Below are 27954 nucleotides of genomic sequence, written 5' to 3' on the forward strand. Positions count from 1 at the left end.
TTTTTTTTTCTCTCTCTCTTCTTTCTTTTCTCTTCTCCTTTCTTTTCTCTTCTCCTTTTTTCTTCTCTTCTCCTTTCTTTTTTTTTTCTTTTTTTTTGCGCCGCCAATAGGGGGGGCCGCGGCCGTTTCGGCCCCCCCCTGGATCCGCCACTGACGGGGGTTCAAAATAGCAACAACCACAAAAATCGTCTCGCCGCTACGCGGCTCGTGGACGATGCTCCGTGTCGTCATTGGGTTAACCCCCCCTTAGCAAAAAAACCAGATCCCATCATCCGCCCCTGGATCTCTACTCTTTGAGGGGGTAGGAGAAAGCAATTTTACGTCATATTACTCCAGGAAGTGTCTGAAAATGCACCTAATGTGGTTCTAAAATTGCAAATGCTTCCTACTCAGGGAGGGGGTTCTGACCCCCTCCCAGATCCACCCCCGCTCCCTCGCTGCTGACGCCTCGCTCCATCGTTTTTCATATATTTCACCCCATGCGATTTGTACCGCCCCCCCGGTAAGAAATTCCTGGATCCGCCACTTAAAAAAATTTGCCTAGCTATACGAATATGCGTGATTATCATGTTAATTATGTGATAACATTTCCCATCTCCTAGAAAGCCCCCCCCCCCCGAAATATTTTAGGGTACATTACTTTGTAAGTCCTCAACTTTTTGGTCATGTTTCTTGGATTAATTTTTAATGGGGAAGTCTTCCCTGATTATTATATATTTTTTTTAAATAGAAGCAGAAAAATGAGAGAAACAAGTAAATGAAAGTTTGAGCCAAAGCAGATTTAAAAAAAAAAGAAAGTTATGAATTTGTGAAAGCGCGATCATTCAAACATAAATTGGCAACTCTTTTATTTATATTTTCCCTTCAGAGAAATGTTCAGTCATATTTTTAACCTAAATTTGATACAACTCATGTATGAAACAAATTGACTCCGTCATCAAAAACTAAAAAAATGGAAATAAAGAAATGTTCTGTACAGAGCAAAATCGGAGAGAAGATCGCAAAAAAAACATAGATGCCAAATTGAGTATAATACTCGATTTGGCATCTATGTTTTTTTTTAAAGAATTTTTGAAGTTGTCATAGGCAATAATTGCCTATGACAACTTCAAAAATTCATAACTTTCCTACTTTTAATCAAATATTGCTCAAATTTTCACTAATTTGTTTCTCTCGTTTTCTGCTTTATATAAAAACCAACTTAATATCAGGGTGGACTTTCCCTTTAAATGGTTTTTGCCCAGTTATAACTTGTTAGACAATGAAAGAGATGAAAAATCAGGACATCATTATTTTTTATCATCACGTTATCGTTTATGTTTAATATCAAGTATACACGTTGAAGGGCTCCCTCGCAAAGCTCCCTGGCTTTGAATGAGACTGCCCTGATTATTAACATCAATGAAGAAAATTAACGAATTTTTAAAGACTCTAAAATCTGGCAATTCGCCAAGCCCTAGTTCACGGTTTGACAATGTTGTTTTTTGTATTGTTTTTATTTTTGTTTAATTTTTTGTTAACGGCTGTTTTAAAAAGAATGACGAACAAAATAACATTTTTTTTTATCAACTGTAAGATTATTGGATGGCTCTATTGTAAGGCTAAAGATGTAATAAACATTAGATCTATCTTCCAAAATGTTATAAACATTTCCTTGTGATTTTGTTGATCTTTGCTTTCTTCTAATTTCCACAAGTTGATGGTTTTGATTGTTTTATCATTTTCAATTTTTTTTTCTCCATTTTTTTCTTCTAATTTACTCAAACGGGGGGGGGGGGGGGGTGGTGGTTGATTGCGACATGATTGATGTTCGTGTCTGATGACATACCGACCTTGTGGATTTGTTTCAATAAACTTGAAACTGTAACTGAACTGTGAAACTGCGATATGTCGATGTCGGAAGTTCGAAGATGCATGACGTCACACTTAACATGTGATGGTACATTGTCTACGTATTACGCGCGCTGTGTGTTGATTTTTGCAGACATGTTCCGAAGTAAACAAATCTTAGAAGCCGACATTGCCGCTTAGAAACATACGGTTATTGCTTACCATCAAACCTATTTCACAGCTTATTAAACAAGGAACGGTGTCGAATGCATTAGGAGATATCCAAGGACACAGAAAGATATTTTTCATGGTAATGTTCTTTGTAATTCGTAGTGTGTTGTGATCGTGTGTAACTGTAATGGCGCGGGTCCAGCTTGGCTGGCTCTTGCTGCTACAGCTGTTGTGCTGCGGCTGGCAAGCGCAGCGCGAGCGTGAGCTGACTAGCTCAGCATAAAATTGAATGAGAGTTGGGTTTAGTATTGTGAGCATGATGTCGAGTATGAGTAGTCTATGACTATACTATGACTATGATATGGAAATGGCTTTGCTTATGCCCCTCTCGCCTTTGTCATGACATGAGGTTTACTACTAATAAGCTTGTACTTTAGTTGTAGCATTAAAGTGCATCAATCAGTGATACGTATTTAGATCTAGAGTTCAGTAACTAGTGACAGTCTATTATCACATCATAATCTGATAATTGCATCAATAAGCACTGGTGGTCTGAGCGATTTGAATTAAGTTAATGATATGATCAAAACCGTCCTAAACCTGCGCATGTGCAATGAGTTAACCTCTAGAACATAACCAACCCTGAAGAAGTGACCGAGGATTACAGGATCTACCTCTCCTCGTATCATGATGATGATGATGATGATGATGATATGTTCGTGAATGTATTTTGAACAGTGTTGAGACGCTCATCTTCAAGTTGCAGCAGGAACTTTGTGTCTGTTACTCTTACTAGTCACGTAGTAAACATATAAATGCATTACTGCTGTTGCCTTTGGTTTTGTTGTGAATGATTGATTAATTTTCACCAGTGTGTAAATTAATACTAGTTATTTGTACATGTCATTACAGTGACAAGCTAGGAAATGAACTTATTTTTGATAAATATTAACAAATTTTCACTTTCAGACAACTTGAGGCAAAGTTTAGCGATCACAGATAGCGAGTCTTGTGTGAAATATTCTAACCTTTCGAGAGAGTCAACTTCCAACAAAAAAAAATTGTCAAGAAAAGTATTGTGTGAATACAGACGAATCATAAAGTTAAACTTCAGAGTTTGAAAGAAAGATAGCCACAAACAAGGTTTGAATCTTAATGTGCAGAGTACATGTACAAGGTACGGATGACTGAGTTGTAAGAGGGGACAACTTTCCCATTTGATGCCGAGAATTAATTAATTTTCTATTAGGCTTTTACTCCTGATTTGACAGCATGTTTTGTGACTTTTACTTTAATATTTCACTTTAATCCAGTGATGCTATAGGACTATGCCTGTTCATCAATTGTAAAATATACATTATCCTTGTCATTGTCATTGTCATTGACCTCCAGACAGTTTTATCAGAGAAAAGATCCTGTTTAACAATGTAAATTACAACAACGATTTTTATGGCTTGTTTTGTTTGTTCCTGACGAGAGCAGAAGAGAGAGAGTTGTACAACATTACATCACATCACAAGATCATAAACACACTGATCACACCATCACAGTGACATTAGGTGATACATAAATGCCAATTTGATATTCCAAAAATGTATAGTGATCATGATTCTTGAATTAAAAAACAATAACTTTGTTTTGTTTGTTTCCTTTCATGAGATATTCCATTAATTTGTTTAATACATACTTTTTCTACTTTCCTTTGTTCTTCAAACTTCAAAGCAGATCTGACTAAGGATTACGAAAGTATTTTTTATTTATTTTCATATATTGAGCATAACTTGTTACTTACATTCCATATAAAGTTTGAATGTGTATTCTTTCCCTTTGTACTACCAATACAGTGTACAGTCAAATCTGTCTAGAGCGACTGCCCAAGGGAAACACAAAAAAGTGATCCCTGTAGACAGGTTCCTTTAGTACATGTTTCAATGAGAAATCATTTTCAAGGGAAACTAGTAACAAACTAAACAAAAATTAGATTGTATGATGGACAAAATAGGAAATGTATATGTAGCTTGTAATATGACTGTGGCACCAATCTTTATGTGTGTAAGTGCTGTGTACCAAATCACCCCTTTGTGTTATGCTGCCAGGATATTGATAACCTTGCAGAAATTATATATGGATAATGTTTGTAACAGGCATTTCCTGATTCAGATAACAGCAGACGTCAGAGGGCTTTAAAAGCGTTCTATTCTTGTTCGTGTTAACATGTACAGTACAGTGCATACACGCTTCTCTCTTTGTCAAATGCTCATATTCCACTGGTGTTGTGTACCGGTACTAAACAATCTTGCTGGTATTGGTAATATGTTTTTTACGTACAATGTATTGTGTATGACATGCATGCAGTGTGAATTTTTTGTTTGTTTTCAGGAATTCTTTCTGGATATGCTGTCAAACAAATGTGATATTTTGGTGCCAAAACTCTGTGTCTACAATCTACATTAATTTGCTCTTTTACAAGAGCTCTCTTTTGCAGAGTCTTCTAGAGGGAATGGAGCTATTTATTCCTTGTATTTTCCCCCCAGTTTTTCCAGTTAAGTTTTCTAGAGTTTTTTAAACAGCTTTTTGGAGCTAAATCACTAAACAGCAATGTTTCTCCTACCCCCCCCCCCCTCACTGTATGCAGGCAGTAGGATCAAAGTCTTTAATCTCTCACAGAGTCACATAATCTACTTTTAAGTGTTGTTATTACATTCTTCAACCTCCATGTGAATTCATTTTACATTTGTATTCTAGGACCATCAGACTTGATTCATCATTCCATCTATCATACATCTTGAGAGTGTGCCCTGGAGGCACTGGTGAGTGCATTCCTCATTGCCTGAAATCTTGCAAGTAGCCAGATTTTCATGCACATTCTTTTACATGTACAGTATATTCATACATGTAGTCCTGATGACTCCTGATTCAATGTGCGCTTCTGTCAAAAAGTTTGGTGAAAGCATACTAGTTTTCTGCACAGCTTCTTGGCTTTTTGAAATTCACCTTTACTGTCATCTGTCACCCTAAAACTACTAATAGCCACCTTTTATTTTAACGACCATGCAAATGAATGATCTGCAAAAAAAATGAAAGTACATATACAATGGTGTTTGTGCTTTAACATTCCATGTTTATCTCATCTTTTGGCTGGGAAGTAGATTGGAAACCTCTCCACACTGTGTTTGTTTTTTAAATTGGTTTTTACTTTTACATCCTAAACATAGTCTTCACAGGGATTTGTTTTCAGTCAGTGTCTTTCCCAGATACCGTTATTCTAATTTCTCCGTGGCTGGTTTTCTGCTTTCCTTTTGGTTTAGTTGCTTCTAATTTGCCTTTTTCTATCATACATTTGTCATGAAGCGCTACTAACTAAATTATTAGCAAATATGATAATAATGATTATCAATGTACCAAGTTTATATTTAGGACATGTGACATGTCTCTCAGCTTTTGGGTTTGATAGCCTCGAGTCATTTTGCCAAAAGTGACAAATTTTTTTTTTCAGGATGGTAGCGCTACTCTGCTGCCTATTTTACGAGCCTCTAGACCAAGTTTGTTGCATTGCTTACTGCTACATCAGCTTAACCTCTGACATGCCTAAAGAGTCTTCATTATTAACCACTGCAGTAGAGGTACACAGAGAATGAGATTTGAATATGTTTGTGGCCTTACTATTGTTCTGCTCCGAATATATTGCTGAAAGTTTCCAGATAATCCTTTATTTCAGGACAACTGGTGTTAAAATTGAAGAAAATTATAAAAAAAAAAAAAAAAAAAAAAAAAAAAAAATCAATTTTTACAAAGCCCTAAAGTTTATTACTGTAGATGCATGAGCAGAAGGAGCAAAAATACTGCACATAATTTTGTGATCCTATATCTTAAACTGCATCTTAAACTACATCTTGTTAAAAGTTGCACTTTGGACCATCTCATGTTTTCACAAATAGCGTGATCTTGTGCTATCTTGATCATGCCACCTACATGTACAGTATACATGTACACATGTATTTGATAATTTTAGGCTATCTCTCAAAGTAAATGTTTGAAGAATGACAAAATGCAATTTTATGAAAAACTAATTATGGTAATTCAAATACATGTCGTAATTAAATATCTTATATCACGTACATGTACATGTGCCCCTGAATTGTTGACTTACCACTTGAGTTATAATTTCTCAGAGATAATATAAGAAAATCTCTTTCTGAAATGCCGACCATTCTCTCTACATATTGTGACAAGTCGAAAACAACAAAAGTCTTAAACCCAAAGCGACCTGTTAGTACAAAAGTTTAACATTTTTGATAACCTTCGTAATCTTCATTGTAATCTGCAGATACAATGTACAGGTAATTTTTCATTGAGAATCTTCTTTTAAATACCGTAGCCTATAACCTTTCATAGTTTATGGAATCACTTCAACGCCTTTGGGGGCAGTGATAATTATCATACTCCTGTACGTGTATAAGTACAATAGTGCAGAAAGGTCCTGTACAATAGTTGCAAAAAACTATATATGCAGTTTCAAAGTTAATATGTGTTTCTGTTTGTTTTCTAGGAATTTGTTTGGGTTTATTTTTTTTCATTTAACTTTGGTATCAATATCGTGAACATGCAAAAATCCTCTTGTTGTAATATTTGTACATCTTCCTTTCTTTTTACAATGCAAAGTAGACGTAATGTATGAGCCTCTCTCTCTCTCTCTCTCTCTTGCTCTCTCTCGCTCTCTCTCTCTCGCTCTCTCTCTCGCTCTCTCTCTCTCTCTAGCTCTCTCTTTCTCTTTGTCTCTATCTCTCTGTCTGTCTGTCTCTCTGTCTGACTCTCTATCTTTCTAATGACTATATTGTTTAGAAACTAAAATGATCAGAAAGTGGCAAATTAATAGACCCTGAAACTTGTGCAGGAAGGCTCAAAATCATTACTGAAATAAATTGTTACCCTAATCACAAGATGGACCGGAATGCACTGTTTACAAAATCTGGAGACAATGGTACCAGACCAGTTTTGTCTTTACAATCTTGTCGCTTTTCCTTTGAAACTGAAACTGATACATTGATGCAGAGTGAGAAGATAAATAGGCCTCAATTCAAATTGATTTATACTTGACTTCATAATACTAAGACTTTTTGTTTTATTTTTTATTTGCAGTTAATTTGCTATTGTCCTGCAAGCTGAATGAATCAATCACCAGACCTTCGAAAGAGGAGGAGTGACGAAGAAAACTCTTCTGACCCTCAAACTCTTCTGCCTGCAAGCCCACAGCAAGCCAGCACATCTAGCCCTTCAGGTAGATATGAATTCTTTTATCGATTATATATTTCTTGATTAAAGGATTTTTGTATCACCCCACCCTTTCCCCTCTTCCCAGCCTCACTTTCATCCTCTGTAATAATATAATGAGAAGAATAATTTTGTTTACACGGAGAACTCATCAGCACCAGTGCTGTTCTCGGTAAGGGTCCTGCAGTTATTCGTTCCCCAGCAATTGTCAGGTACCTGGGTGGAGAGTGGCAAATGTGGATTAATGTATTGCCTAAAGATGTTTTTGTTGGGCAGGGAGTTGAACCCTCATACCTTGGGTTGAGACAGAGTCAAATGAATGAACCACTAAACCATGATACATTATCTATTGTATCTTGTGCTTTACTATCTGTATCAACATACTTTCCTAGTCACTATCCTTCTTGCGTTGATGTATTTTTTGTCGTTATCAGTTTTATTCATCAGCCATCATCCATAATCCACTATCCTCATCCTTTTCTCCCTATTCTTATCCTCATCCTCATAACCAAATACTGATTGATATTTTAGATATTGCATCAATCAAATGCATGCATTTTTTTTTTTATAGTTATAGCACAATTTGTAACACATGTCTGCGACTCGGTCACTGTGGCCACCTTGAACTACTTGATTACAATGCAGTTACGTCATGATTAGATATTGATTGAATACCAGATATTGTATACTAAGTTAATTTACATTGGGGTGATACAATATTATGTATTACGTATACAGTTCTGGCAAATATCCAGGTGGAAAATTGGGTCAATATGAAGTGTAAATATTTGTGAGTTTGAATAGCAAATGTCCGAGTTAGTGATTTGGGGTTATTAATTTGTACTTATTTGATTACTGCATGTACTGTGATACAGTTGAATGGTCTGTAGAGAATAAACTTGAATATATTTTTATTTCCACTCCAATACTTTGACCACATAGACCATAAGAGGGTGTTTCTTAAATATGAGGCAAAGCCAGGGCTTGGGGGCTAGATATAAAGGCTAGATATAACGGCTAGATACACTGTAAAGGCTAGACTTAAAGGCTAGAATCTGTGTGCGAGAGCTGGTCATTTGTTCTTCCGGTCAATTAATGTAATACATGTAGTTTGTGAGTCAGTCAGGAAGTGTTTGGTCAGCAGTGCATGTAGTGATAATGCACATTGTACAATACAAATGCAAAGTTCACAAATCAGTCTACCGTAGTCTTCCTTTTTTTTGCTCAGCTGCACACTGCTTTAATGCTACAATAGGCTCATTTGCTTGTACCAAACACTTTTTTAAAATTATAATTTGATGAATGAAAATATGAAATCCTTTCCGTTGCTGTATGATTATGAATCTGGTCATATCATTTGCTTGTTTGCTCATTGGAATCTTGATCAAATAAAAGTAGAACAATAGACTGAGCTAATGTGAGAATGAGCTTTAATGAGTTTAGGGAGTGAGTCAATACACTTTGGCAGAGTTAAGTGACTGTCCCCTGGCCCCAAGTTGCCGCTTAGTGATGTGTGAATAAGAGTCGCACAAGAGTCAATGAGAAAACCCCAAACTCTACACTACAGAGTTGAGCATGTGGATGGTTTGTGGATGCAGTACCGGTACACTTTAATGTACATTGTAAGCTGAAGTGTAAAAGCTTGACTTGTAAAGAGGTGAGAACGTAATCCACGAGACACTTCAATCTTTACCTCATTTCCAGTATTTACATTGGTTCTCAAGAATTAATACCAGTTTAAATCTTTTCACTTGACTGTATGTGTGTAGGTAAAGTTAGGAGGCGGTTCAAGAAGAAGCATCAGCCCCGTACATCACAGGGATCTGACTCTGACTCAATGGAGGAAGACACGGAAACGGGATCTAACCAACCCTTGAAGGATGGCCAAGAGGTTGAGGATGCACCAAAGACCACAGTGGAGGAAGTCCAGGAGACATCGGCTCTCAAGTCAAGTGATGGGGAAAAGAAGGTAAGACAAGGGTACTGGCTTTGGTATTTAATGACATGTCAAGCTTTCTACACTTGTATCTTAGTCACATTGACAAGACCGATATTAGACAGAAGACCAGAGACCAAAGATGAAATTACTTTATAAACAGAATGGCCAATATTTTGTTGATATGGAGTGTATTTGGACTTGGTGTGACTGAGGTGTAATGAAAGGATTATCTGCTTGGCCCATCGCCTATAGAAACCGAGTGGAGCCTGTATAATGGGACTGAGACGGAATTCAGTAGTTGACGGTTCAACTGGCATCTAGAGGTTATGTGTACGATGTACATTGGAGGAAAGAGAAGGTTACACACAGTTTTGAATATTTTCAGATGGACATTATGATGCACAATACACCTCTTTATAATAATAATAATAATAATAATAATAGTGTAAACTTATAGAGCGCACACATCGTCCAGGGATGCTCATGGCGCTAGCTTAGCAACAGTTCTCTGTGCCTAATAATGAATCAAAGCGGGAAATTCCTGAAGATAATGCATGAGGCATTTTTGCAACATCTGATTCTTTACTGTTGAAACTCTATTGATTTTATAGTCAAAGGAGATTTGGGACATTTGAGGAAGTAGTGAGGAGAAAGTTTACTTTGCTTGCTTGTACGAGTCACTGATTGGTGCAAGAGTTCAAGCTATCTCAGTTTCTGTGTACTTTCAAGCTGTTGAATGTGTATAGAACTGCACCTGTTTCCCACCCACACCCTCTCTTATATAGACAAGCAGCTGGACTGAACAGAAAACTTATGTTTAGACTAAAAGGCTGCCAGATGTCTTAGAAATACAGGGTGTACATGTGTATGTGCATGAAATGTTTGGGTCTGTAAAATGAGCAAGAAAAGTTTGGAAAATCACTGTTTTGTCATAGTTTTGTATGAGCAGTCTAATTGTTTTGTCCAATGTACTTTCAAATATTTCAAAATGTATTTTGATGTGTTTACAACGTATTACCTATGGTTACCTACATTACCTACATGAAATTTCCATAGTACTTTTACTGCAGTAAAGTCATTTAAATTCCTATGTAATGCACGCCAGTAGAAGTATTTTTTATAAGGAACTTCTGCATTGTCTGCAGTGTGTTCAGTGATCTGGAGCTTACTCATTCACGGTCTGTTATTCCCATTGTTGAACTTTTTCCCTTTAATGCTCCATTTACTGATTGCTCTCCACACCAAACTTCACAGTTAGCAGTTTGCCAATTTACTAAATTGATCATGATAAACAGCAATAAACAATTGATACGCCCATGGCTTGACCTATCATCGGTTGATCGGTTGATCGGTTCTGTTTTTTTTTCATCTGAAAATGTAGTAAGCTATATGAAGGTAGAGTTTTTGAAAAGTTCTGTACAACTTGTTCATGTCAACTCTATGGCTGCTTTTGATCTTAGTAAGGATATACGGTACATGTACATGTAGGTGACAATGATTATATTAATGAAGTTATTGATAGCAGCGCCAAAAAAGATAGATAATGAATATGTTTCACAATGTATGACATACATGTATATGGTACATGAAGTACTAGTCTATATTACTGTTTAGCTAACAGTTGTAAGATAATTTGTTTAAATTCATGAACAAGGAAGCATCGACATGTTTGTTTACATACTTCAACTCTTGTTTGGGACAAGTGACTCCCACTCCTTTATTTATTGACAAACTGCATTGCCCAGTCTAAAAATCTATCACTCAATGTTAACAAAGGATTAATCTATCTAATGTAACTATAATTTATTTGTTACAAAATGTAAAGGATTGGGGTACAAAGCAGATGCAAACACATTCTGTTTACCCATGGGATAATGTGTGCATAAGGAAAGGCCTTCTTATGTATATGTACAGATACATGCAGGTGTGTTATCTCACATTGTGACTCATTAGTGAGAAGTTGACTCTAAAACACCAATGTATCAGGGTAACATTTATTCTAAAAATACTTCAAAATGCTATTCTAACCCAGTAAGCTCCATTGGGGGCAATACATGTATCAGCTCTTCTTGGTTTTCCAGGATCTCTGGTCTTGATCCTATACATGTACATTTATATTCTTGTAAATACTATTTTGATGTACATGTAAGCCTTCATTTTCCTCTATCATCAAAAGACTCATTATGGGGACTGTCCGGAAAATTCACAAGTCTACAAAGTCTCTACGGCTGAGACCATGATCTAATTGCCCTTATCTTAAAGGGTAGCAGAACCTCAAGAAAATATGACATTCCCTGAAAAAAACAGTGGATGAAATATACATGCAGTAGTGCAGTAGTTACAGAATAGAGAGAGAAGGGATGACGTTGCAGACTCATGGATGAGCTAAGGATCGTCTACACAAGATAATGATCATTGTATCACTAAAAAATGCACAACTTTCATATTACATGTAGTTCTCCCAACATGTTATTCTCACTGTTTTGTTTTGCTGTTACAGAAAGCAGCTACATGTAAATTTATGCCATGGTTGAACTTCTTCCTTGACTTTAAATCTAGAATTTAAGTAAAGAAAGATGATATTCCTGTCAGAAACCTGTTCCCTAATCCTGGATTGTCTATGCTCTTCAAGGGGATCCTCTTTCCAATGATAAATGGTTTCATATTCAGACATATTTCATGGATATGAGTCGAGAGGTCAGTGACACAAGGATGTAACTCCATTTTGAGAAAAAGTGGTTTATGTGCCACTGAGCACTTAGCTGTATTAAGGAGTTAAGTCTATGTTTCACTAGCCATTGACTTTAATGGGGTGTTGGGTGGAGTTAAGTCTTTGTGTTTCCTGGAAAATCCACATTTTTCTGAACATTTTGATATTAAATACTTATTTGGGGCAAAATATGGAGTTACGTCTTTGTGTCGCTGAACCCTTGAAGTGTCTGCCATGAAGCTTTCATTTTGTCATATGATATGGCATTATGTTATTCTGTGTATCCATTACTGATGCCTTGAGATAATGAGATTGCATTCTTTGTTTGCTCTGAAATGTTTTCTCTTCGTGTCACCAGAAGGTCAAAGAATGATTATGAAAAAAGAAACTTTTGTCAAAAGAAGTAAACATTTTTCCTGTCATTTTCTTCTCTTTTTTTTGAGGGAGGGGGGGGGGGGGGGGAGGTTGGGATGGGTTATGCATTTCCATGTATTTTTATTGATATTATAAATGTTTCCGGAACGTCTTTATATTTGAACAATTTAGAACTGCCACAGCCTCTCCATCTCAAAATATGAATGCACATATTACAGAAGGTCCACAGATGAACAGATCATTCAAAGAACCTATTTAGGTCTAGAGGTGGAACAGTTCCAAACCTGTGTTACCTACCCCACACTATTACTGCCATGGGTTTATGCCCTCAAACTATTTAGACTTCCTTACTGGAATCGAGCTGAAGTGTATAGAAAGGCTACCTGTTAAAAACAACCACTTTTTGTCCTTTGCCCTTAAAAAGTATTTCAATTTAAAACGGGGGGGGGGGGGGGGGGGGGGGGGGGGTTAGGGGGGGTAAGGGGGTAAACTAATCTTTACATAAAGATCCCCTACGAAAAAGACTACATTTGTCTTCCATGAGTTTCACTGTACCTTACCACAATAAGCTCAACAGAATAATCCCTTCACATTTCAGGTTGGTTCAGGGAGCGATAGCGAGTACGACTTTGCCTTGTTGAAGCAGCAGGCCGATGAGCTGGCTCATAAGTTTGTCCAGAAGGTCAAGGACGTGACATGGAAGGTCACCCATCATAACTTCTTACCTGATTGGCTCAAGGACAATGATTACCTTCACTACCACCATCGTCCTCCTCTACCCTCGTTCAGGACGTGCTTCAAGTCTATCTTCAGGATTCATACCGAGACTGGCAACATATGGACCCATCTACTAGGTGAGTCAGGGATCTCTTAAAAGTAATACAAAGTTTTGGGTGGATAGTGATTCTTTACAATTTTGATATATTTGGATGCCCCTGTGGATGTATTATAAGCACTAGAAAATTTAGCCCCTAAAACACTTCTGTTTTCAAGAGAAATTGAATATAAAAATTAACCGGTCCTCCCAGTAAATTTTGATAAATTTCAAATAGCACCTACGGCCGTACAATGGTAGCTGCGACCATGAAATTCTCAGAATATGTAGTTGTGATATATAATTTCCAAACGGGAATAGCAAATCGGTCGATTTTAGTCAAGAAACATTGTGTTATAGCTTAATTATTATCTTGACCTTGAGAGGGAGCTATACAACATAAAGAGTTTATTATTTACAATTTCATAACTTTAGGCTCGATTTCAACCGCGACAACGATCACTGAATGTTGTAGGATCGCATATGCTTCCAATATATTCATTTAAACCAAATTCATGACCCCATACCAAAACTTTGTATTAGCTTTAAACAGATCCGGTAACTTTGGCTCAGATTCTGTAACAAAATCCTGGATTTAGCTCATGCTGCAATGATAATTATAAACCTGTAGGTCAGTCAGGAACCCCATGACTTTTACAAGCCAATCGCCTATCTGATTATCAAGATATTTATGATCGGAAATCGAAATTTCAAAAACCGTTTTCTTATAACACTACAGTCTATTGGGAAAATGAGTATGGTAAAACCGGTCACTCAAAGATTTTTAATTTTTAAGGCACTTCTTGATTGTTGTGAAGCATAATATTGTTAGGGCTTCAATATTACACCATATCACAGACACTGATAACACATAGGGCCATGCATCTCAGATTTAACATTGTTAAACGATGCCTTTAATAACCTTTCTGTTTCCTTTTCTGCAGGTTGTTTGGCGTTTATTATAATAGCCATCTACTTCCTCATCCAGTCCATCATGTCAAGGGATGACTGGCAGGAGATAGTGGCATACATGATGTTCTTCTTAGGGGCCATTCTGTGTCTCGGATTCTCCTGCCTCTTCCATACTTGCTACTGCCACTCTTCACACGCAGCAAAAATATTCAGCAAGTGAGTAATCATTTAGGGGAGGGAGGGGGAGGGGGGGGGGGGTTTGGTGGGATTACTACAGTTTCAATATTATTTTGCCGTGCTTTTCTGTTTTTCTTCTTCTACCAATGTACTTGTCAAGCACATCCATTAAAGGGATCCGGTAACTTTGTCTCAGATTCTGAAACAAAATCCTGGATTTCGCTCATGCTGCAATGATAATTATAAACCTTTAGGTCAGTCAGGAACCCCATGACTTTTACAAGATATTTATGGTTGGAAATCAAAATCAAATTTTGTGTTATCCTAACGGTTTCCATAACACTACAGTTTATTGGGGAATACGAGTATGGTAAAACCGGTCACTCAAATATTTTTACTTTTTTGAGGCAATTCTTGATCATTTTGAAGCGCAATTATCACAGACACTGATAACACGTACATAGGGCCGTGCATCTCAGATTTAACATTGTTGACCGATGCCTTTAAGAGTTTGTTTACTAAAATTTACTAAATTTGTGACCAGGCACCACAAAAAAACAACCAAATTCGCCAGATATTATTTTTCTGACTCTTAAAAGAGGAGACTGTAAGCTTTAAAATAATACATAAGTCATCACAATTGGATGTTTCTAACAAATGAAAAAAGAAAAGAAAATAGAAGACTGTTCAGTGGTTGCTGGTTCCAAACAATTTTGTGTTAAACAATGGCGTGGTGATCACACCAGCCCCAAATATGCGCATATTCATTCATAACAGGTTAATGGAATAATTATCTCCGTAGCCATTTCATTAAATCTGTTGATCATTAAAGCTTCATTAGAATGGTACACAAAAGGATTTGGTAAAATTGAATTTCCCCTTTCTCTCCCCCCACCACTCAATGATGTTAATGAATTTAAATTGAATGTGTCTATATGTGTGTGTTGATATTGAAGTGGGATGATTAGTTTTTAGTCTGTAGAAGTGAAGATGGTATAAATGTGAGCTTCAAACAGGTGGAGATGTGAAAAAGTATCTCTAAGTTCAGCATTAAGGCTAGATAATGAGTGTTTTTTGACGTAGAAACTACATATTAAACCACTCAAGAACCTTGTACAAGATGATTTCACGGTGTGGCCAAGTAAATTAATCTTCATATTTCTGTCTCTTTCTCTCTCTCTCTTCCTCTCTCTCTCTTTCTCTCTCTCTCTCTCTTTCTCTCTCTCTCTCTCTTCCTCTCTCTCTCTCTTTCTCTCTCTCTCTTCCTCTCTCTCTCTCTTCCTCTCTCTTTTCTCTGTCCTCCCTCTCTCCCCTCTTTCTCTCTTTACTTTTTGTCCTCCATCTCTCCCCTCTTTCTCTTTTTCTCTCTCTTTTTCTCTCTGCTCATGCTCCTCACCAACCCCAGACTGGACTACTCTGGCATCACCTTCTTGATAGTTGGATCATTTGTGCCTTGGCTTTACTTTGGATTCTACTGTGACAATGTGACCCGCTACATCTACCTGGTCCTCATAGTTTCCCTGGGTGCTGTCTGCCTCTTTGTTGCACTCAGAGATACCTTCAGTCTACCCCAGTATCGTCCGCTCAGGGCAGGTAGGTTCTTCAGTCATTACTCCAGAATATGCTTCATTGCTCATTCAAACCTGTTTATAAAGACCAGTGAGTTATTAGGGAGATGTGAGTTGGTCTAGTGGCACGTTCACTTTGTCAGCTCTCTGTTTTCGCCTACAAACTGAGTCACGTCTTTCGGATGGTGACGTTTAAGGTCGGTCCCCCAGACATAAATAATCATATCTGATTGATACACGTCTCTAAAAACCCAATTACACACACACACACACACACTCTCTCTGTGAAAAGGCAGACTTTGTCAAGTTGCTCTATCAGACGGTATGTGACCTTGCGTCACAACTACACGCAAGCCTGTCCTTAAAGGTTACCCGATGGTAATGGTAAAAGTGGCCCCTTAAGACAGGCCAGCTTTCATGAAAGGGACAAGTTATTATCTTAGCCACAATGACAGGTTAGACTATGCAGCCTGACATGTATTTGATAATGACCACCTATATTCATTGTTTACTTGATACCTACCGTACATGTATATGAAATAGAATATTTATGCATTTATTTTATAAAGACCACCTAGCTGTAGACATTACATATATCTATTTCTATTTTGTCTATTATTATACAGTCAAACCTGTCTATAGTGATCGCCCAAGGGAAACACAAAAAGTGGTTCCTTTAGTACATGTTTCAATGAGAAGCCATTTTCAAGGGAAACATAAAGATGTCGTCTTTGTAGACAGGTGGTCATTAAAGCAGATTTGACTGTACATCCTTTAAAACTCTTGAGTAAATTCTTCTTTCCAACTCCCAGGTCTGTACGTGGCATTGGGCCTAAGCGGTGTGATACCGGCCGTTCACTACGTCAGTGTTAACAGCTTCTTGACGGCTATCCAGGGGGGTGGACTGGGCTGGATGATCCTCATGGCAGTCCTCTATATCTCAGGAGCAGTCCTCTACGCTATACGCATCCCGGAGAGGTTCTTCCCTGGAAAATGTGACATTTGGGTGAGTTCATAATCTACTTCATTATTCATTTTGACTAGCTAGATCCTAGTTAGAGCCACATTGTTTGCTTGGAATACAATAAAGATAATACATGTAGCTACATTTAGATCAGGCAGGTATCCATCCCACGGGGGGGGGGGGGGGGGGTGCCCAAGACACCTACAAAGTAGTAGTATTACCCTGGCTTTAGTAGAGCTGCCCTAAGGTGCAATAAGCATTCAAGGAATAAATTACTACCAGGTACCCATTAAGTACACCTTGGTACACAGGAAAACAGACAAGTTCTAAGCTCTAACCCACCACCAACATGGATAGGTCTACGGCATGAACAGGGGCGGGGGGGGGGGGGGGGGGGGGGGGGGGGCGGGGAGGTTTGATTGATATAAATAAAAGTTTAATATTTATGCATGGATATGTAGCCTGTTATACCATTTTCTGTAACATGTCACAAACTGATATAAAATGCAAAGATACATTGTATATTTGACTATTTATTACCCCACATTTAAGATAGCTTGTAACCAGACTGACGCAAATCTGGTTGGTAGTGTTTCCATCCATAGTGACTCAATCCAACTATTGAAATGAATACCGGCCCTGGCTCGCGGTGACGTCTGAAAATCATTTTTAACCTTTTGTTTCTCTCATCTATCAATCTTCCACTACAGTTCCAGAGCCATCAGATATTCCACGTCCTAGTTCTAGCGGCGGCCTTCGTCCATTACCACGGCATCAACACAATGGCAGCTTACAGAGAACAAATAGGAGAGTGTGATGCAGGACAACTATTTACAGACACAGCAGCAACTGTTACTGTTGAAAACTGAAGCTAAAACTGAACCGTTATTTCTTCACTTGAGGCGTATACCACTGTCTTGAGGTCAAACAAGACTGGATCAGTATTCTCCCCAGATACTGCAATTTTAAATGAATGGATCTGCTCATCACAAAATGATTTTTGACAAATTGACTCTGGGGAAAGAGAATCGTGCATTTGTATCATCACGGACTGTACATTCTTTTTTAATCACTGTGATATAAAAAAATGATGTATTTCATTTGTTGGATCTCAGGCTTAGCCATTTTTCTTTTCCTTTGCAGATGTGACAAGTTATTGTAATTATCATACACATTCTATAGTACTTGTGCAACTTGGAGTAGAGAGAGTTGAGGTACATGTAATGATAATCCATTCTTGACTAGCGCATATCGCTCTATGATGTAATGACTCTAAGCGCTCTATATTATTGCCAATGCTTTATGAGATGGATGATTACTGTATGTCTTTGGTCTCGACTGTACCGGCCTACTTGGTTAATTATTCAAGAATTTCTAAAAGGATATTCTGAGGATATTTTCATTTGATCGCAAGATTTTGCATTCGATTGCAAGATTTTGCATTCGATTGCAAGATTTTTCATTTGATTGCAAGTTTTTTCATTCGATTGCAAAATTTTTCATTCGATTGCAAGATAATGATGTCAGAGCTTTCACCACAAAGCCAAAGATTCAATTTAAATAAACCACCGGCTCAGGCTACCTGAGGCTATCTGAGGCTACTTGTGGTAACTATGTCAACAAAATTATCTAAAGCAAGTATGTATAGACCGATTTCAGGCGACAGAACAGCTGCTCATGGACTTGTGGTCTTTATGCACAGGTTACCTTCAAATGGGGTTTCACAGAGAAACACACTTCTAAGGAAACAAAAATGAAGGTGGTCACTGTAAGCAAGTTTGATTGAAATACCTAAACCCTGCTTGATATGATGACGTACTTTGAACTGGAGAGACTTAAGAGTAATAATGAAACAGAATGAACATTGTACTTATACATATGAGGGAATATGGTTTTCTTCGCACATTTTTTTTAGTACACCCTATACTTGTTGAGATAAAACTTGGGTCTGGTAGCTGAGCTTACAAATTTGGTTTGGTTTGGTTTGGAAGAAATATTGTCAGTATGTCTTTGTTCGTTGTAACGTTTGGATAATTTGTTTTTATTTCTTTTATATTCATTGGCTAACAAAGTGGTGTGATGCAAGAATGCCTGATGACAAACAAAAATTTGACTCCCCTATGCAAGGCCGAACTGTGCATATAAGTAATGCGTATGTACTGCAGAGATGTACAAGAACTGAATGTATACACACTGTACTTGTGCATGTTCAGCTATGTAGAGAGAAATATCAAGGGGACAGTGTATTCTCCTGTTCAATCTATGCGGTGCATTCAATTGGACGATACATGTACCTAGTACTACACAAATATTTGTTTTTCTGGTAGAAATGTGGCTGGTTATATCATTCCATATTTGCCTATTCATTTTGATATGTTTTGTGACTTTCTGCAATTAATCTTTCATCTTGATAGCGTAATATTGGTGATTATAGTATTGATGATCGGAACAGCTGCTTTAAGTTCAAGTTGTATCATTTCGATTGTCAGATTGTCTTCAACTCTATTTCAATGGTACAGTGAACCTGTCTATAAAGACCGCCCAAGGGAGACAAGAAAAGTGGTCATTGTAGACAGGTTCATATAGTACATGTTTCAATGAGAAACCATTTTCAAGGGAAACAAAAAATGTGGTCTTTGTAGACAGGTGGTCACTAAAGCAGATTTGACTGTGCAAGCTGAATACTATTCTGACTCTTGGCACATGATTTTGATTGTGTACAAAGAAATGATTTGAAATCTTTTAAAATCTTTTCAAACCTCGATTTGAGAATTGTAAAGAGCATTTACATTCAGGGAATTAGTGTGAGCCCTCCCAATGTAAACAACACATACGGTATACATTATAGTCTATTCTGTTTGCACTGTGCAATTATAAAATAATTGATTCGATGAATGATACAAAAATATATACATTATAGAAATGAAAGAATTTGCTTTATATTTATCCTAAGAGTTGTTAGTAACATCTTGGTCTTTAGGTCATTGTATTTTGCTGTCATGAATCATTATTCAACATTTACCCAAATTAAATTTGTATCAATTTGACTATTTCATTGTAAATGTGACTTGGCCATAGCACTGCCATATATATATATAAGGTTTAAAAAAAATGGATTATTTTCTCCTGACTTTGCAAATTTGATTCTTCATGATTGTGGGATACTGGTATTCGCAATTGCATCATATTTTGGTTTTTGCTGTGGGAATTTATTTTTTTTCATATTGTTTCTCTACAGGATGCTATATTGTCATCAATTCTCATTTTGTTTTTGTTATATTTTTCTTTAGGGAGGAAAGGTTATTTTCAGTATTAGCAGTTGAAGAAATTTGCGAAAGAAAATCTTAATTTTAGTAAGAGAAGAGAACATGTCCACTGAATTTGTTTGTTTGTTTTGTTTGTTTGTTTTTTATGGCTTCTTTGATTAATAAAAAAAAAAATACAAATAAACTTGTATCTGACCTTACAATTCTATTCACATTGTTGAATTTGAAAATCTGAAAATCTGAAAGTGTTGACTTATTTGGAGATCCCTAAGAGGGAAATTTCATTTGAAGGGGAAACATCAATATAGTTTAATCCATATAGCTTCCCAGGGCAGCTCATGCTACTAAATTTAAAAATCATAATGATTCCTGAAAGCATTATCTAATTCTGTACAACCATTTATCCATATCTGAAACACTTCTTATTTTGTAAACATGTATAAATACATATAGCATTTTATGTTTTGTTTCAACCCTATAAAGTTTAGAAAAAATATTTCAAGTATACATATGATTTAACGCTCTGTTTCTCTTATTTGCTGTTATAAGTCTTTGAAAATACAGTGTAATAAAAGAATACATTTCTGTAGCGCAGACACTATCCAAGTATTCTGTCATGTGCTTGATTCTAAGTATCAAAATTATTACTCTAGCTTTAGCTGAGCTATACCCAAAATATGGCATTCAAGGTTTTTTTTGTCATACCAGATTATATACGATTAATGTCACCTGAGTTGAGAGTGGCAAATGTAGATAGGAAAAGTCCAAGGTATGTCCCAAACATTACCAAGTATTATTGCATTGTATTATGAAATAATGAGCATAAATTAACCTAAAATATCATTTTACAGCATTTACATAGCCAATAATTAGTAGATACTGTAAATGAAATGTGTTAATGTTAATACAAAGAAATTTCTCTATTTGTATATTATGAATGATGATATGATTTGAGTTGGCCTGTGTTTTCACTCATATTTATGTTTGTACCTTGTTAGGCGCGTTGAGCATCACTGGGGTGGATGTGTGCGGATTATGAATATTATTGCTATTGGTATGAACTAAAATAAATTGCATAATAATACATGTATATTTAAATTTGTCATGGAGTTAGCCAGAAAGGAATTGAAATTTGTGCCTTAGGATAGTGTTGATAAATGGACACTTGTTGAACATATTTAAGCTGAAGGAATCCACTTGTGTATATTTCTTGTTGAACAAATATTATCAGTTTGAAATTAACCGTTCCATTCAAAGCACCTACATACCGTTAACATGTCTGTTAGTACTGTACAGTAAAATCCCCTTATTACAAAGCCCTCTACATGTATATTAAAATGCTGTATAAAGCAAGAAACTCTTCACATAGAAGACTTTAATTTTTTTTGCAAAATCTGCCGATAAAAAAATGCTTTGTTGTCCCTTGGACTTTGTAATAAAGGGATTCCCTGTAATGTACATGTTATTTCATCATCTAGAACCTCTTTTCACCATTCATACATGTACATTTTTACTCCTTGTATCTTGGTGTCTTCTTGATGGTATAAATTCACTTGAATTTACTTTGACAAGCATTCACCAGAGCACTCCCTTTCCCTTAAGAGTTTTTAAAGATACCATAGCGTATCGGAAGTATGTACTCGCACAATGAATAATTTGTTTTGTGTATAGTGTATACAATGATTTGTAGGTTTTGCACATCGGTTCACTTTTGATTTTTCATGTTCATGTTTAGGACTTGTGTGATTCCTTGGTATTCTGTTTCAGCTTTACATATGTATGACATATTTAGGAGAAAATAATCACTATTTCAAAGTAGCAGTATAATTTGTGCACAGGTTTATTTATCGGGAATATTAAAAATGATGTGATGAAATATTCAAAATGATGTTGTATGTGTGATTTTCTTATTGGAGCTACCGGTAGTTAATTACTGGTTGATAAGATCATAATAGATCACAAGTTCGGAGAGAGAGAGAAAGAGAGAGAGAGAGAGAGTCAGAGAGGAAGTAGAAGGAGGAGGAGAAGACAAGAAGACGGAGAAGAAGAAGAAAACAAAATTGTAAGCTTTATGCTATGTTTATAAGTGCAATAGATATAATTGGAAGAAAAAAAACTCACTCAAAGTCGACATTTTAGCCATCAAGCAATAATGAAAGAGGCTGATATAGGTATTCATTTGTGCTGTAAGAATATAGGGTGCATCAGAATACATGCAAAGAATGGGGAAAGTGATACCCACATTTTAGTACTTGTTGAAGTGTCATGGTTTAGTGGATAAGTCACAGGACTGGATTGCATGGTTCGCAGTTCAAGTCCCACAACAGCATTAGTGTCCTTTGGCAAGACATCAACCAACATTTGCCACTCTCCACCCAACTGTTTAATGGGTTCCCGTTAGGATGCTAGTGTTCATAGGGTTGGATTGGCATGTTTGCGCTTGTAAAATAATATTTATTTAAAAAAAAATTAATAATAAAAAACAGTGCTTGTAAAGCGCTTACCATCGAAGTCTCTGAGCGCTAATGGCACCGAAAGTCTCTGGCACTTAAATCTGTAAGCGCTAATGGCACTTTCATGAGTGTATTAGCAATTAAATCCAATGGCCAGGGTAATAATAATAAAAAAGTAAAAGCACTTTGAAAAATTGTATTAAGTGCTATACAAATAAGACTCTTATTTTGATAGTACTCTACATGCTACAACATTTTCATAGATCTGATACACCACAAAGAACAAGTAAAAACATTGCATTCTTCAATCAGACTGGGTATTTTTTAATTCCATACGACTTCCATAGATTTATACACTCTATACATAAAGATTACTAGATAGAGAATAAGAAAAAGGGCTACAATTTGATACTAATTATTGGGACAAGCATTTCGGTACCAAGACCATAAATGAGCAACAAAGGAGTATAATGCATAAGGGTATGACAATATGGTTAGATAGTACTTCACATTAAAATCAATATTTCATTTACACTTCTGAGGGTAGGACCAGTAAACAATCATTCCATATAAAAGAAACTAAATAATGCATACATGTAATAATAGATCTATCTAAATGCCTGTCCACGTGTATTGCGTAAATGATTTGTTGTTTTCCTGTCCGAAACACCATGAAATGTACAGTTCCCATCCTGACTGGATGGAAAGAAAAAAGAAAATTACTGAAGCACTGAACTGAAAATCGCAAGTACAATAAATACATGTAATTCCAATATATTCTCACACACAAATATACAAACATATACATATCGATTTAAAAAGAATACAAAAAGGAAACAAACTAAAACTCTACTGCTACGTTTACTTTAAAAAAATGTTTGATACCTGTTAACAAAGATGCATATATGAGTAAGAATTCAAAAAGTTTGTGATGTTCTACCAAACATACATCGTAAAAAATGACCTTGATTTACATTTAGCACACAATGTACAAAGAGTTGGGTGTGAAAGAAATCATGAACAGTTCACAGTATACAATTCCTGCAACTAAATTATAACATTTTTTCAATTTTTACTAAATACAGGTTTGCAACAAACACAAAATCCAATGTCACCCTCTTTGTTTGTATATTTTAAAAAGAAAACAAAAAAAATAAACATGAAAAATAGCCTGGAAAAAATGTAAAAGAGGGGCATCATCCAAAATATATACATGTATGGTGAAATCATTTACTATTTCACTAAATGGAATACATCTCGGGGAATCATTCTTATTTAAACATTCTCAGCTAATATTTTGACTTCTTTAGCACATTTACAAGCATTCTCCATGCAAACAAAAAATACAAAATGAAATACTTAAACCTTTATTTGTGCAAAATACCAAAAGTACTATTCTCAATTCTAGTCATCTAATAAAAATCTGAAGTACAAGCATAACATTTATAGTACAAGCATAAACAAAATTATCACAATGCAAAATTTGATCATAAGCCAACAATTAAACATGTCTCAAAGTATTCTTGAAAATGTATGATACATAATGCGGTTCCCCTGTTATGTATTAAAATGAGAAGACAAATTTTGTAATATTGCACAATTTGAAATGATCTGTTGAGGGGGCTGGGGAAACCTACCCCTTCCTTTATATGAATTTCATCTAGCTTTACTTCACAAATTTAATGATTGTATTGTCCCTTTTGAGGCACAAGGGCGTTAGATCTGTGTTGAATTATCTCCATCACCATCCTGTGGCTCCTAACAGACAATATGAACAAAGAAAAAATTACATAGCAGGGATTTCAAATATGCTACACGTATTACATACTAGTAATGCAGTCCTTTGACTGCAGAAATTATGGGGCTTGACAATCATCTATACTGTCTGAAATTTTACACTGTTCAATACCATATAAATTTCCTTAAATAACCAAGCCAATGGCTGCATGTATACTGAAATCATTTACAATACCAAGGAGAATCAATATCTAAATATTCTATCTCAATCCCATGTATTTTGATTGGTTAGTGATATTGTACATGACTGCTATAAAGAGAGCAGCTTTGCTTTTTATGCTGCTACTGGGTTCAGAAGTAAAATATCTGACTCCTTTAAAACTTTGACCCCATTTACTACTTTTCAAATAGATATCTGAACCCAAGAAGTGTAACAGTCATTCCTAATTTGAAAGCAGTCTCAATTGGCTGAATGTATCATCTCCCCCCCCCCCCCCACAATTTGATTCTACTGTCCAAATCCATGTGTGTTGATTCTTACATCTCAAGTAGCCTTAAAGATTGAACTAATAATGCCCTTATACAGATAAATTGATAATTTTTGTTAGAATCAACACTAAATCATGGAGTTGAAGTTGTGATTGTTGAATCGTATGGTCTACCTTTACAAACCATACTTGTTATGGACCTAATAATTCTGAGTTATACATGTAGCATGCCCAAGTTTGATGAGTGTCTCCTACAATGAGCTACCGGTATATATATGTATGTTCAACCTTAACAAGCATAAATTCAGTTTATTTTACATTAACAAACACCTAGTGCAATGAATCAAATTTACACTTAAAAACCATGTGCTTCTATACATAGGTACAGGAGATATCACAGATACCAAATAGTGTCACAACTGACCAGATTTTTGTTTCAAATTGGCAATTGGTAAGCTTTAATTCATCTTCAAAAGCTCAGTACATGTTCAAAATAATTTTCCTTCACAGGTGTTAACAACACTATAACGTTGACCTTTTAAACAAAAAATGTCATGGATTCAAAGTCAAATGTCAATCCACAATTGTCATCCCTAGTTTAATCAAAGCACACTGATAGAAAACATAAGTAAAAATCATTGAAAAAAACTCAACAGTTTCCTGAGTGTCAAAAGAAAAAGTGTAGCATTTTGTTATACAGTCAAACCTGTCTTAGTAGTCACCTCCCTATAAAGACCACCTGTCTACAGTGGTCATGCATCTTTGTCTCCTTCGAGAGGGATATGTATGTTGTAGAACCTGTATAGAAAGGCCACCTGTCTACAATGGCCACAGTTTCTGTTTCCCTTGGGTGGTCTTCATAGACAGGTTTGACTGTACCATGGAGAGAAAATTAAGATTTTTCTTCACAGTTCATTTCTGAAATTGTAGTTGTATCCACTGGCAGACTACATGTTTGCATAACAAGATTCAACTACAAAAAACAAACGGGAGAAAGAGAATGAAACCCTGAAAGTATAAGATCAGCCTGAGATTGAAGAGTCAAAAGGGTGAGGCTCCTAATTGATAATATATTGCAGACATTCCAGATTTGTTAGAATCTGAACAAATGTTTTTCACCTCAGCTTTTTCAATCATCTGAAATAAAATAAAATGCTCAGATCTGCTTTTCCAGAATGAAAAACAAAAGAAATAACCAAATCAGCTGCAGATATATAAGCAAGGTCTTTTGCTGTTAATGTTTGCTTTAATATTAGGTGGGGGTTAATTGGTATCCATTCACTAAACCATTGTAGATAATACCATGATTGCTGATCTCTCCAATTTAATATTTCGCTGATTAAAACCTTTAAAATTTCATGCTTTCAAAACAATATATTGAGCTGCTAAAACCTCACATAGATATCACACTTCACGACAACATCACAAAAAAAATACCAAGATGATCAGAAACACTGAACTGATCAATTAAGCCATTGATTCTACAAACATATACTGCTTACTATCTGCAAACAATGCAAATATTGCTTCAGTCTTTTCCATGATAGACTGAATGAGTGTCTAGATTTTTTTTTTTTTAGCTTTGCTAATTCTGCGTTGCAAATTGCAAAGGTGGGTCTTTTGAAATAATTTGAATTCTGCGTCGGCAAAGGAAGCTCTGGTAGATTGTGCAACAGGTGGGCAATTGGGATACACAAAGAATTCTTTTTAATAATTTGCAACATAAACTTAGACTTGATAGCAGGAAGACTATGGGACCAAAACCCATTTAAAAACAAAAAAAGGAAGAATTTCTGAATAACTGGTATAAACACTTATTCCAAATTTGTTTATTATGGACACACCTAACCCTACAATAAAAGAGGAAGATCGTTAACATGATGTTGAGACTTGTGGATTTTCCAGACATTTAATTTGTAGCACCTTATCTGCTCCACATTGTTATGTAATAGAGAAAGAGATGAAATCATGTTGATGCAGTCTGCGATTACATGTACGTACTGGTATTAGGTTTGTGATGAGCCATCTCTATTAGTTATTTAAAATTAAGCAGACACTACAATATCATGAAAAGCAACTTTCAGGCCAATGTATATTGAGGGAATTTCTCAAACAATATTTATTTCTAGATAACATTACACATTTTTGGGTATTTGGCCTGCAGAGGGATGCACCAATAATTTGTGTGTGTGAGATGCTCTTTCTCTCTGTATCTGCCTTAAAAAAAGATTTTTCATGCAGCATAAAACGGTATATTGACAATAGCGCAAAAGAAAAGGATGAATAAATCACAAAATTACAGATCCAGATATACAAACTTGTCATGAATTATTCCCACATTATCAAAACAAGCACAATAAATAGGAATAAAAAATATCAGATATGCAATCAATACCATTTACAACAAAACATCTGTTCTTATGCAAAAATGATGTATATCAACAAGAAAATCAATTTCATTACGCATTATTTTCTAAGACATGAGCCAGATTTGTAAACATGATTTACTAGTATTTCTCTTTGATCAATTCTTAAAAGGTACCCTAATTTTACAATGGCAAGTACATTGAACACCCCCTCCACATTCATTAAAGAAAGAAATATCATAAGGGGTTACATAAAAAAGATCACACTATGACAAGGGGGGAGGGGGGAATTTAAATGATACCATGGATAAATACCATCCTAACAACGTACCAAATAAAATATACTGCAGTGATATTATACCGTGACATAAGAAGAAGACAGACCTATGGAGTTCCTTGCAAATAAGCTGCAAGTTATGACAAAGTTCCGAATCCGGAGTTTGCAGTCTGCTGCCCGACGTAGTAGATCTTCCTCTGGTTCAGCATCTCTGTCACTCCAAGCAGTTTCTTCAGACTTGGCTGTTAGATGTAATGAGAAAATAATACCAAATATTAATTAAGTACGTTGAATAACATCATTGGATTTGGTTCATATGCTTTATTCATAAATTTTCAACAAAATAAAATAGGAATCTACGATTTGTGTTAGTTTGAAAGTCACCATCGTAGGCAATCACTCCTCCTAAACAATAAAAGGTTGGCAGGTATGCATTTTGATATCTGGTGCTCCCACATATCTCCTGTGATAATTGTTCTGGGGGGTGTTTAATAAAGACTAAGATCGACTTAACTATGGCAGGCCGTTCATGCCACTGTTTGTTCTCACCATTAAATGGCATTTGGTCTCTCAAAGGATGTACAAATCATTGTCACTAATCTACAGAATTTACGGTTTTTGATAATTCATTATTGA

The 27954-nt window shown here is 36.0% G+C and overlaps 2 protein-coding genes across 4 annotated transcripts in view; one reads left to right on the plus strand and one right to left on the minus strand.

Annotated features, from left to right (window-relative positions):
• Positions 1-1972: 1972 nt before the first annotated feature.
• LOC585578 (adiponectin receptor protein) lies at positions 1973-21882 on the plus strand. 3 transcript variants are annotated; one of them, XM_030976468.1, is made up of 9 exons: positions 1973-2140; positions 4747-4811; positions 7141-7279; positions 9042-9241; positions 12895-13150; positions 14055-14238; positions 15605-15792; positions 16580-16773; positions 17442-21882. In XM_030976468.1, exons 3-9 carry the CDS (start codon positions 7168-7170, stop codon positions 17598-17600), a joined length of 1293 nt encoding a protein of 430 aa, XP_030832328.1. In that variant the 5' UTR covers positions 1973-2140; positions 4747-4811; positions 7141-7167; the 3' UTR covers positions 17601-21882. The 3 variants fall into 3 exon arrangements, with proteins under 3 accessions (XP_030832328.1, XP_030832329.1, XP_030832330.1); XM_030976469.1 differs by lacking the exon at positions 4747-4811; XM_030976470.1 differs by lacking the exons at positions 1973-2140; positions 4747-4811; positions 7141-7279 and adding an exon at positions 8831-8929.
• An 868-nt stretch (positions 21883-22750) lies between these two features.
• Positions 22751-27954, minus strand: part of LOC576459 (ras GTPase-activating protein 1) — a 29108-nt gene continuing 23904 nt past the window's right edge. The window contains exon 23 of the mRNA XM_030976545.1: positions 22751-27560. Within this exon, the coding sequence (XP_030832405.1) occupies positions 27456-27560 (105 nt within the window). The 3' untranslated portion in view covers positions 22751-27455. The remainder of the gene's footprint in view (positions 27561-27954) is intronic.

Source organism: Strongylocentrotus purpuratus, unplaced genomic scaffold (genome assembly GCF_000002235.5).
Source record: "Strongylocentrotus purpuratus isolate Spur 01 unplaced genomic scaffold, Spur_5.0 spur5_scaffold_9, whole genome shotgun sequence".
NCBI classification, from domain to species: domain Eukaryota; kingdom Metazoa; phylum Echinodermata; class Echinoidea; order Camarodonta; family Strongylocentrotidae; genus Strongylocentrotus; species Strongylocentrotus purpuratus.

Bases quoted from the DNA above. Each gene is read 5' to 3' on its own strand.
- LOC585578 (XM_030976468.1), top strand. From the start codon at position 7,168: ATGAATCAATCACCAGACCTTCGAAAGAGGAGGAGTGACGAAGAAAAC. The intron at 7,280-9,041 runs GTAGATATGAAT...GTATGTGTGTAG, and splicing joins CAGCACATCTAGCCCTTCAG to GTAAAGTTAGGAGGCGGTTC. The intron at 15,793-16,579 runs GTAGGTTCTTCA...TCCAACTCCCAG, and splicing joins GTATCGTCCGCTCAGGGCAG to GTCTGTACGTGGCATTGGGC.